Below are 11,803 nucleotides of genomic sequence, written 5' to 3'. Positions count from 1 at the left end.
AACAGTGTTAGGCAAACAATTTCGCTTAGGGCTGCTCAATGGGTAAAATTGTAGGCTGTTCACCAAACCCTAGCTGGAAAGAAAAAAAGGAGAGCTTAATTTGGTTGAGCTACTTGCACATCTATTACTTCACCTGCAAACCCTAAATTATATATTTGATATTTGTTGCATAAACACCAAAGAATTACACACTTCACATGAATAAAATTGCCTGAAGTTTTTATTTTCGTTTTTCCTCCCAAACGTGAATAATGGGAGAAGGATATATACTGCCACATTGACTGCAATTGAAAAACAAAATTCTGTCGGGGCCTGCTTCGACAATCAAATGAATTGGCTATGTTATTTTTTTTGGTCAAAATGAGTTGCCTATGTTCACACCAACGACATTTGCATTAGGTTTTGTCTATGTTTGGCCAACAACATTGTTTGTCTTTTGAAGATGAATATTCCCTTGCAATTCCTAGAATACATACTCTCTTTTTTGTGGATGGTCCATCCTCAAGAGGGGAAAATTGTCCAAAAAATCGTAAGTCTACTATACGACGGCCAATTTAATCCCAATCCTTTCAATTATGTCAATTTAGTCATAAACCTTTTAACAAATTATTGATGTAATCTTCCGACTAACTTTGGCAAGAAATTGCTGACGTGGCGGGCCAATCAAAAGGATTATTACAAACATTAGTTGGTAAGTGCTTTAGAGGCAACAAACCTAGTCCAAGAAGCCTAATGTATATTTTCTTTTTTAGCTCTACAAGGCTTCATTACATACGTATGAGCAAAGCCACTTATTATAACCTAAAAGGATATTTTACGGGCAATTCGTATGGTTAATGAATTTCGAGTCCAAATTGAGAAAAATCGGGGGTTGCTAACATATGATACCCTAACTTGCATTTTTCGGTAGAATTTGTTGATGAGTGCTTTAAAAACCCTTGTCAAATACTCAAATAAGAAAAAGCTTTGCAAATTTCAGTGCACCGATCTTCTCGTGACTTGTGTAATTAGTACATCGAAACTAAAAATATTTCTTGATCGAGTATGATTAACAACCGTCGTGCTAGCTTATCTTTTTTGCAATTTGATCGTTCCACCAATTGTGATTACATGATCTCACAATGCTGACATGGTCGATATGAAATGGATAAAGCTTGTGCTCAAATAGCGTTGTTCCGATGTTTAGGTTATTGGATTATTCTTCCATACAAACCCTATCAATTACCAGCAGGTTCGATCTCTTTGGCTCATGTAGTCTTTCTTTTGTGTATTTTTGCTCTCCCTCATATTCGTAACTCGGTAGTAAGAGCCGGGATCCCCAAATCATCTAAGTACCCTAACAATCTGATAGATTCATTATGAACAACCCGTTACGTCACTCTCCCTTTATAAGTTAAACTAACATAATAACATTTTCGAAAGGATATCATTTAAACTCATTTAACAAATGAAGCGATGAAAATTACTCAACGCTTGACAATAAATACGACAGGACATTCTCCGGGAGGCTTGATACGAGTTGCGCAATAACTCGATACTCGATTAGCCGGATCTAGTCTAACAATAAAATGTCAATGTGTTTCTTCCTAAGTTTGCTAAACCATGTCTGCTATAGGGATAACAGATAGATAAGCCATAACAAATAGTTCTCGAGTCAAAATGGCCGACTGGGAGCACCAAATTCAGTGAAATTCCCCCCCAAAAAAATAATGTTGGGGCAACCTTGTTTAATACAAATTTTCTGTCTGTTCTCGCTTCACATCGGACTCTGCGGTGACCACTAACCATCCATGCGTGCAACCCAAGTTGGGAAATGAGTCAATTGCTTCAAATTGAAGCTTTGTGTCCTCTTTCCGAGTGTAAGGTTGACCTCTTCCACAGAGTCATGTCCCCCAGAATTTTAGCAAATTTACAGGGCTTCATGCCCATGCACTCGTTGAGAAAAATTCGATTGTGGGTTTGGAAAAATTTTAAAATATTTTTCGATTTTCCCTCCTAATTAATTAGTGGAGCTTGAAATTCTGTGTACATTGTCTCGACTAGAGCCCCAAGAACAAAGTTAATAGTATCTCTGCTCTTAGGAGTACTAAAACTGCTACAATTGGCGACTCATGAAGATATGCTAACCGCATCGTTAACATATTTAAATAATTATAATGAACATTAATATCACGAAAAATTTCAAATTGATACACTCATGACAAATTTACCCTCCGATTGTTTGGATTAATACAACAAAAATCACAAATTGGTAAACATGTGACAAGTAAAGGGATAAAACCATAAACTAGTACATTCATCAACTGCCACATATCATCCAACTCAGCAATTTGATGGTAAAATTTAACGGAAACTAACGAATGGTAAATTTGTCACAAGTGTACCAGTTTGAAATTTTTTATGATCAAAAAATTAGTTTGGGATAAATTTATCACAGGTGTACCGATTTGAGGCTTTTCGTGGTATTAACCTTATAATAATGATCTTAGAGCAGAAAATTACTATTCATAAAACTAAGTTGGCTCATGACTGTATGTACTTTCTCAAATGCTCGGGCCTATTCTAAGCACGATGACTTCATTTAATGCTTAGTCTTTTAATAAAACCAGTTTAAGCCCTCAAGCCAAGATCACAAGTTAGGAGAACAATTAGTTAATCCTCACGTAAAACTGAGGGTAAAATAACGACTCGTTCACTATACTAGTCGCGCGGTCGACCTAACGTCAATGTTCGACAATAATATTGTGGTAAAAACTATTGATCACCTCATAGATTTCTACATCATGCTTTCAATTTACTCAATCACTTCATGGAACGAAAACACGCGCGCACACACACTGCGAGACCCCTGAGGTTGATCTCTTTGAAAGCAACCGCATGTTTGGACTTGTTAGGGCTTTAATTGCCCTTATTATTAAAACACGATTGCTTCCGTAGTAAGTAAGTGATTCACAAATTAATATCTTATTAAGCAATAAGAACCGTTGTAAGGCAACGAAAGAGAGTTCCGTGTATCCATCTTAGAGTGAATTTATAGTGTTAATGAGTCAATCGCAGTTGCCTTTCCATGTTGAACTTCACATACCAACAAGAAGTAGTTCGCGGCACTAATCCTAAGCTAAATTGCTTTCCCGTGATGAATAGATCGACGATGCGTTTTTCATGCCGTACCCCATGTGGATTATCGAAAACTTGGGGCAAAACCCTCATCTAATCGAGACCTATTGATATGATTATTGAGTTATTAAGCGTGCTTGCATCATAGCAAAAGATGTACTCACTTGATCATATGTTAGGGTTTTGTTCTTTTCAGTTGAAAACATAGGACAAGAACAATTTCGTGTAATGTTTGCCTTTGCCTCTGTGAGATTTTATGAGACCACCGCCAACTATTATGCAAGCTTAAACTGTTAGATGAAGGCGCCTTATACTTAGTCTGATCTTTTTGCTTATAACTAAGTATGAAAATTTATAATTGGGGGAGGCAAATAAGAGCCTTGAAAGATCTAAATTCATAACTTCCTACCCTGATATTATGTGAGATTTTGTGAGACCATTGTTAATTATTTCAAAGTTTAAATTGCTAGATGACTACGCGATTGTAATATTTAATTATTCTATTAGCTCCTGATGTGATCAAGACATCGAAATATAATAACAGGTTTATAATAGAGCTTTCCTAGATCAACGCAAGACCTTATCCTGCTTCAGAATTGCAACACAAAGTAGGACAACATCGTGTGCCTCGGATACCTGTCGTTCACATACAAACACACATGTATCTCATATATGAACACTTATTTACATGACAAATGGGATGTATACAAACAGAAAAGAGCTGCACGACCAAGTATCTGTCAGATTGATCGAGAAGTTCATGATTCCCGGTCCCAGTATAGAGACCCTAGGAGTGAAAGGAAAAGGATCCCGCGTATGCTTATGAACGCCTAGAGATTTCTATTGTATAGTGTATAAAAATTCTTGTCCACATGATACCCATTTAAATATTTTTACACCCCTCCAAAAAGAATTAACTCATTTGATATTAGATGTAGAGTCTTCTTTGGTTGGCCTGGGCTGTTGCAGACTTGGAACGAGTGTCCTTTTGCATTAGTGGAATTTACTTATCATCGGACATGCCATCATCATATGATAATCTAACCAATGATAATGTAACCAAATCGATGGGCTCTTGGAGGCATTCGTAATGAGATCACTACATCACATCCTTCAAACTATGTTTTCTACACGTAATTAACTGGGACCCCAAAAGAAGAACATAAGAAAATCCTGTCAGAGCAAATACGCAATTTGGACTAAACGCATGATAATCTTGTCCTTCAACCCTTTTGCTGGAACCACCATACTAATAGACGGAAGGTGATTGAGATATTTCGCCAACGGTAACTCCACTTTTAAATGGATAAAACCGATATGATCGTATAATATGTTCATGCTACACCTTTTTCACGACACGAGTCGAAACCCGTGTAAGCGACGCGAGTCATGAAGTCGTTTGAACTTGATTACAAGAAGAATTGAACTTGTACCAGTAAGCCTAACCATACTACATGTTTATTCTTTAGCCGGGTTAAAAAGATGTTTCGATACCTCTAAACCAATTACATCCATGACGAGGTTTTCCATAGGAGTGATGGCTAGGGCCGTCAAAAAAGAGTGCACTAGTCTCGTGGTATGACTATAGACCTGATTTTTTAAAAGGGGAGTGGAAAAAAAACAGATGCAAATATACACAGCTTCTGGCTATCTTCTTGCGTGTCTAACATGTATGACTGCAGTTCGGGTGGTAATTGCCCAGAACATACGCTCATTTCAAACAATTCCTACGTGCAAACAAAACTGAAACAGTAGTCAGCTAAAGAGAAATGAAACCGCATCGAGACAGACAAACACAAGCATCTCAAGCCGTATGTTCGCATGTTCCCACCCGTTCACACTCCCTCTCTCTCGACGCTCTACCGTTGTATCGAACAAACATCGGGTTCCATACAGAGGCACGCGCATGTCTCGAACGTAATGAGTCTTACAATCTCGTTCTCATTAACATGAGGCGCCGAAATGCTCGGAACACGGTTTCACTTTGACATGGACGAGCTGAATGTGATGTTAACATGAAGTTTCCAATTCCAGAAGATCATGTTCATACAGGAAAACAGGTCGCCGGCCACCTATTAACCAATAGTAAACTTCCGCGTCCACGCCTAGACATAGGTCAACTCGCGGTCCGAGTACATGCGATTTCATCGCTATTGATCTACAATGGCGCGTCGGCCCCTTTGGACTCAGGTTTCGTTATTTAATCATTCAGGTTTCGGACCCAGGAATAAGATGGGATGCATTTAATTAGTGTAGTGGGGCTTTCTTGATAACAATTATAGTAATGCATGACATGGTAAGATGCAAATCATATGAAAGCGAAAACATGCGTGAAATTTGATGACCCAGATTTTCTCCATGAAGGAGTCTTCCATATTTGTCTAATCTTCATTTGCATGACGTCCACAAATGAAACGTCTTCGTTCCTTCTTGTTTGTCTCTCATGTCACTGTCGATCCATTGTGTAAGCATTACTCTTACTTTTAACGAATCGCGAATGTCTGATTCTAATTCGCGATTTGTTCTAAAAAGGTGAGTCGATTTGCACTCCGTAGTTTTCCTCTGCTAATGTCACTACGGGTTTCTGTCCGCGCTTCGAGTCTTGCGTTACGCTATATCATCGAACCAATGAGTCGAGCTTCGGAACTCCAATAGATGCTATCTACTACAGTATGTATCGGCCAATATCATGTAAATCGAAGTCCAAATTGAATGGAGTAGAGGTCTCCACAAGAAGGCCAAATGGCACAGCAGAGAAAGAACGAAAGAACTAACGAGCACTAGACTATACCCATGCAATCAACTTCCTTTGCATATAAACTACAACATGGGCACAAGAGAAATTCTCTCGCGATGACCTTTCCTTCCAGATATGCATTTATCAGCGCATGGTTCCCATCACATGCCGGGATAAAACCTCTACTCCGTCAGTACAAAAAATTATAAAACTAATAAATCTACGACAAACGTAATGAAGGCTAATTTTGTCACTAACTCTTTTCCTCCAAAGGTATAGGCAGCTCCAGATACTCGCTAGCTCTCTGAATCTTTAGTGTTACTTTATCCCCTACATTGTAGTCATCCAACACTTTCTCCAACTCTGCTTTGCTTTTAACCTGAGCAAGAAGTTCTCCTCTTATTACCAAATCATTAAGTTAAATATAATCACGATTCAGGAGGATTTCTCTGATGAAGACCAATAAAAGAGGTTGTAGGACATCTTAATTTGGCCACGTAAAGATAGTGAGAACTCCCGGACAATTAATGCTCATGAATCTACATAGAGAGGAGAAGAGGCTCACAGGTTTGCTGTCAACTGCTACAATGATGTCGCCAAGAACTATATTACCAGCAAAGCCCCTAGTCGTGGGTAGTAACCCAGCTTTCGCAGCGACGCTATTTCCAGGAACCTACAGATCATCAAGTAACATAACCAAATGAATTACCGGGAAAACATCATGAAATTAGAGATGATATGAATCTGGAACTTTCCAGACAGTATCCCAGAATATAACCTGCAGTATGAGAGCTCCACTACGAACATTCAGTTGATTAGCAACTAGTTCGGGAGCAATATCTACGTTTAGTCCAGCTCGGACAGCCTGAAATTGAGGAAACAAATGCGCCAAACTAGTTATTAGCTCTGACACTACCAGGAGAAGGTTGATGAGAACTTTTCATGCTTTTAAGTCTGGTTTTAGGCCACAACTTGAATTGCCTAAGGCTGTTAGTTTAGATTAAAATAAAAAAAGCAATAGCAAGATGTTGATAATAATGGAATTTCATAGCCCAAAAGTATCAAAACTTGCTTGCTTTATAATCAATAAACCTTACTTTACCAAATTTAATCAACTGCGGCACAATCTTGAGGACAGTAGATGACGGAATGGCAAAACCAACACCTGCCGATGTCCCTGTAATACCAAAAGGAGACTTAAGATCAACATGACCGTCGGTATGGATACATGATTAAGACTGTCAAGGCATCAATGCGTAGCAATGGGCAAGCCAATGAAAAATGAGGAAACCTTTCAACATGCTAATAGTCTGACTGAAGAATAATTACCTGTCTGAGTAAATATAGCGGTATTAATCCCTATTAAATTTCCTTTGGCATCCAGAAGAGGACCTCCACTGTGAAAAAAAGAAATACCAGAATAAGGAAAAGAGAGAAGACAAACTATGATCTATATTTATCTATCGCATTTTAACACAAGAATAGAGAATTGCTTTCATTAGCTTTTACAGTTCTAAAGGAAGAGGGGAACTTAACATTAGAAACAAGCTTGTAACCCTTGGACAACGAAACTGCTATGAGTAAGGGCCTAGAGACCAAACTCACCTGTTCCCGGGATTAATGGCAGCATCTGTCTGAATTCCCCCACCAATTGTTACTCCAGTTTGACTAAATATGTCTCTGTTAAGTCCACTTATAACACCAACTGTAAGTGTGTGATCAAACCCAAACGGATTTCCTATTGCTAAACATTGCTGCCCCACTTTCAAAGAATTTGATTGCCCAACATTGACTGGCTTCAATAGATCTTTAGAGGCTTCTACCTATGAGGAAACATGTAATAACTGGATGACTCGTATCTCAGTTTAACAAGATATGAAAATTTAACCCAACAAAGTAAACATATGCGAAAGACCAGCTTGCTTTAGCGAATAAAATGGAAACTCAACTTGGCATTTTCATTGTACTTGTATATGTGGTTGTCTGTGAGATAGAATTGGTGATATCTGCTTAGAGGAAATGAAACTATACTGCAAGAACAAAAACAATTTTGTTCGGACCTATTCCAATGATATGGTCAGTTTCTGTGTTTGTGCTTCGTCACCCTCGTAAAACATAAAAGCAGTAAGAAGTCAGTGAAGCTAGGCTGGAAGACATACTACAGAAACATTACTTGATCTCATGACCTTTATTAACTCATCTGCATCTCTATATAGATTGGAAGAACAATAATCAAATATATTTTGTTGTCTCCTCGAATAGCATAGTTACATGGTGAATTGTTCTGATGCCCTATCAATGCAACATTCAACAAGGCTAGAAACCACGTCAGTTTTGTTGGTTCACTATTCAATCCAAGAATGCCAGACTCTGTATTCTATTAGACATGCCTATTCAACAAACGATAAGTGAACATCAACCCTTTAATCTCGTCATCAATTCATCAACTTACCTTCAAGACAGCAAGATCTTTAGCACGATCGGCACCAATCAGCTGGCCCTCAAAGTTCTTCTGGACCCTTTCAAAGGATCAGTTGAGAAAATATAATTATATTAAAGAGATGTCCCTGTCTGGAGATGGATTCAAATGTTGGAAATGATTTCACTTGCTAGTTTAAGCAAGAAGGACCAAAAGCTCACCCGTCTGATGCTAGAATATTAACACGTGCTACAACTTGGCCAAGTTTTGCATTTCTTGAAAGTGCACTGCCAATAACTGGCAACATTTGAAGGACATGTCAATATAATGCCTAAAGAGCCTAAACTGATAGAATCAGATGGTTCTGCAGTGAGAGAGAGAGAGAGAGAGCAAGTCATGTCAAACGGCTTCCTTCCAATTAACTTCAGTGGTGCTTATGACATACTGGGGTTAATAAGCAAAGACATTAAAGAGATTTTCTGAACAGGAAGCACTCTAATAGATAGGTTTTTTTTTTTTTGACCCACTCTGATAGATAGGTTGCAGTCATGATTTTGCAGTCGAATGCATGGTCATTGAATATGGGTGATAAATGTGGTCACTCAACTTAGGTAAAACAACAGCTTCATAACAATGAAATGTCCAGCATGATCTGCTGGATGGCATCAAGCAAGTGACCTTAAGCCCTTACCATGATAGTTAGTAACAATATGTCCTTGTTCATCCCAGACAACTCCTGAACCATTTCCTTCAGGAATCTGGCAATTAATAAGCCAACAGAAACCTATAAATAAAGCAGAACATAGGAAGGTAAATAATAGAAGACAAACGCAAATCACAAGAAACCAGCTGTAATACCTCAACAGCACCAGTTATGTTAAGCTGCGGGCGCAATGTTACATCAAAAATGTTGACGACGGAAAAGGTGTTTTTCTCAAAAAGATTGGCAATTCTTTCCTGTCAATTTGACGACTATCAATCACCTCCCACAAACATCACAAGAAAATAGCGACTGTCATGAATAACAGCTATAAGTAGGGGGAAAGGGTGTCACCTCAGCTGGGAAGAGTGACCCGGAAGGAAAAACAGGAGGGGTTACTTCTTCAAGTGTCACTGATGGATCCCCTAAAGCATACGCTACACATGCATTGCATATTTTATGGTCAAAACTCAGAAGCATAATCAAGAGATTTCGGCATGCAATTAATAAAAGGATGGCCTTTCTTTATCCAATAGTGCCACTATTGATCGATCAAATCAATTTGAGGCAAAGTTTATAGATAGAACTAGCAGGATGGTCGCTGGCCAAACTTTTTTTCTTCTATAGGTAACTGGCCAAACTTTTATTACAGTAACTAAACTTCAGCAACTCTCTCTCTCTCTCTCTCTCTCTCTCTCTCTCTCTCTCTCTCTCTCTCATACACAAAAGTAAGGGCAGAATTATCACGCTACCTTGCTGCTTTTACTCCCAGTTCTTCGAAATATCAGCACATATGCAACTTCAAAGCATGTCTCGACAGGGGTAACAGTTAGGTATTCTCTAAGCCAAGACCTAGTTTCCTTTTTCAAACCAACTTCGTTTTCACTCCTTTAAGCAACCTCGATACATATTCGTGTCAGACGAGCATTTTTTCAACCGATGCCTTGTGTGGTACAATTGAATTGGCATAATGGCCAAGAGAGAACTTCAACAGTGCCACAAGCTCTGGACAGTGAATAAACTAGCACTCTTCTGGAGCCCCATTGCAGGTAATCATTTTCTTGAAACTTAAAGTTAAATTCGAACGAAATATCAATGACAATATGGCCACAAAAGGGATGCACTCCAAGAGTCGATTGAGAACGGGAAAAAAAAGCAGAGCAGCTCCAACCTGATAAATACCTTGAAGGATGATACCACGAGTACATGAACAAACTCGCAAACAGCATTCGCCGCGTAGTGAAGGGCAAATTCTTCCGCACCAGCTCACCCAACTCCTCAGTAGGATCTACCGTTCTGCCGAGCATTCAAAACAACAAAAAAGGTTAAATCTTTTTTTCCACAGAGAACTGCACGAGGAATGGGTGGCTTCAAATTGATCCCCCAAGGCTAATTTGCTCGTTCATCCATTCAGTATGGATTGGTACGGCGACCCACATAGCCTCCACTCGACCAAATGCATTTCCTTTTTTTCCCCCCGCCTTGAAGAAGTTGAAAGAGAGAGAGAGGGAGTCTTTACCTCTGAGGAGCTGAAGGGCGAGGCGGCGCGCCGTCGTTGGCGGGTTCGTCGCTCCGGGTACGAGGAGACGGAGAACAGGCGGAGGAGATGCCGTCGAAGAAGAGCTGGCGGCGACCCAAGAAGGGCTTGACCGCGGCGGGCGGCAAGAGCGGCGGCGGCCATGAATTCGAAGCTGCTGATACGATCACGACGTTCTGCATTTCCTCCTCTTTTGCCTCTTCGTTCGAAGAGACCAAGGAAGGTCCTCTGCTTTCGCTTGGGTGTCTGGAGGAGGACGATGGAGATTTTTGCAGCGCGAGTGGCTTGGATACGATGACAACAAGGCCGTAGCTTCTTCCGGTGGACTGGGCTTTTGACTCGGAGTGTCCAGTGGACATCCGCCGTTTCACTTGCATGAAATCTTTCTTTCGCGTTTTGGCGAAACTACTTGCAAAATCAATTCCCTTAAATTTTCATCTGAAAAAGTCAAGTAAATTAGGAGTGAGCACCGGAATCGCACTGAACCGGAAACCGGACCAAACCGGCCGGTTCCGAGCAATTCTCGATTTCATAAATTTTAAACCGGTGATTGTCAGTTCGGTTCCCTATTTTAGGTGCGGAACCAAACCATCCGGACCGGACCAATATTTTTTTTATTTATTAGCAAGTTAATGATACTTGATCATATTTTATCACACCTTTGGCGTCTTTTCGTTGAGATTTTCATTGATTAAAGATCCGAAATATTAAAAAAAAATGAGAGTTTAGACTATTCAACAATACTTACAGTCTTGCAGGGAATAGGTAAAAGAAGATTCACTGCAGGTTCCTGAACCCACTTGAGAATTAGATTGGACCGGTCGCAGGACAAGGTGGGCCGATTTCCGATCTCACAAACTGGTTCACGATTTCAAGGTGAAAACTGACTCACCCTAAAATTGATCACTCCTAAAATAAACCTTTTAAGACTCTTCACAAGATTTTAATTAAATTATTGCCTAGATTTTAATTTTTTTTTTCATTTCACTCCATTTCTTGAATCAACAAAAATTTGCCATATTTTTATTACTATTTTACCTTCTTGGTCTTTATAAATCTTATGATAGATCCATTTAAGTATATTTTAGCTTATGATATGTATAATGACGACAGTAGAATCTTGTTTAGAGTTGTATCCTATTGATATTCCTCCTATTTTAATTTCCTTATTCACAAATTTAACTGAATTTGATTACAAAAACACGAAACACAAAGGCTTGAAAAATTGATCTATCTAAAATATAAGGAACATAATTAAAATTAATATAAGTACAAGAATTGATAGATAAATTA

At 39.1% G+C, this 11,803-nt stretch overlaps 1 protein-coding gene across 2 annotated transcripts; it reads right to left on the bottom strand.

The window, feature by feature from the left end:
• Positions 1-5,905: 5,905 nt before the first annotated feature.
• LOC115688261 (protease Do-like 8, chloroplastic) lies at positions 5,906-10,884 on the bottom strand. Of its 2 annotated transcripts, XM_030614027.2 has the most exons (13): positions 10,493-10,884; positions 10,145-10,269; positions 9,328-9,410; positions 9,132-9,230; positions 8,965-9,031; positions 8,495-8,570; positions 8,307-8,373; positions 7,460-7,677; positions 7,184-7,251; positions 6,952-7,031; positions 6,633-6,719; positions 6,420-6,527; positions 5,906-6,233 (listed from the first exon to the last, which is right to left on the bottom strand). In XM_030614027.2, the coding sequence occupies exons 1-13, from the start codon at positions 10,867-10,869 to the stop codon at positions 6,108-6,110; spliced, it is 1,581 nt and encodes a 526-aa protein (XP_030469887.2). In that variant the 5' UTR covers positions 10,870-10,884; the 3' UTR covers positions 5,906-6,107. The 2 variants fall into 2 exon arrangements, with proteins under 2 accessions (XP_030469887.2, XP_056170118.1); XM_056314143.1 differs by lacking the exon at positions 5,906-6,233 and having other exon boundaries at positions 6,957-7,031.
• Positions 10,885-11,803: the final 919 nt, after the last annotated feature.

This window comes from Syzygium oleosum, unplaced genomic scaffold, assembly GCF_021117445.2.
Source record: "Syzygium oleosum isolate NSW1041296 unplaced genomic scaffold, Sole_v2.1 Sole_v2.08, whole genome shotgun sequence".
NCBI lineage: Eukaryota > Viridiplantae > Streptophyta > Magnoliopsida > Myrtales > Myrtaceae > Syzygium > Syzygium oleosum.
The sequence above is the reverse complement of the archived record's forward strand: the minus strand, read 5'-3'. Positions and strand labels throughout refer to the sequence as shown.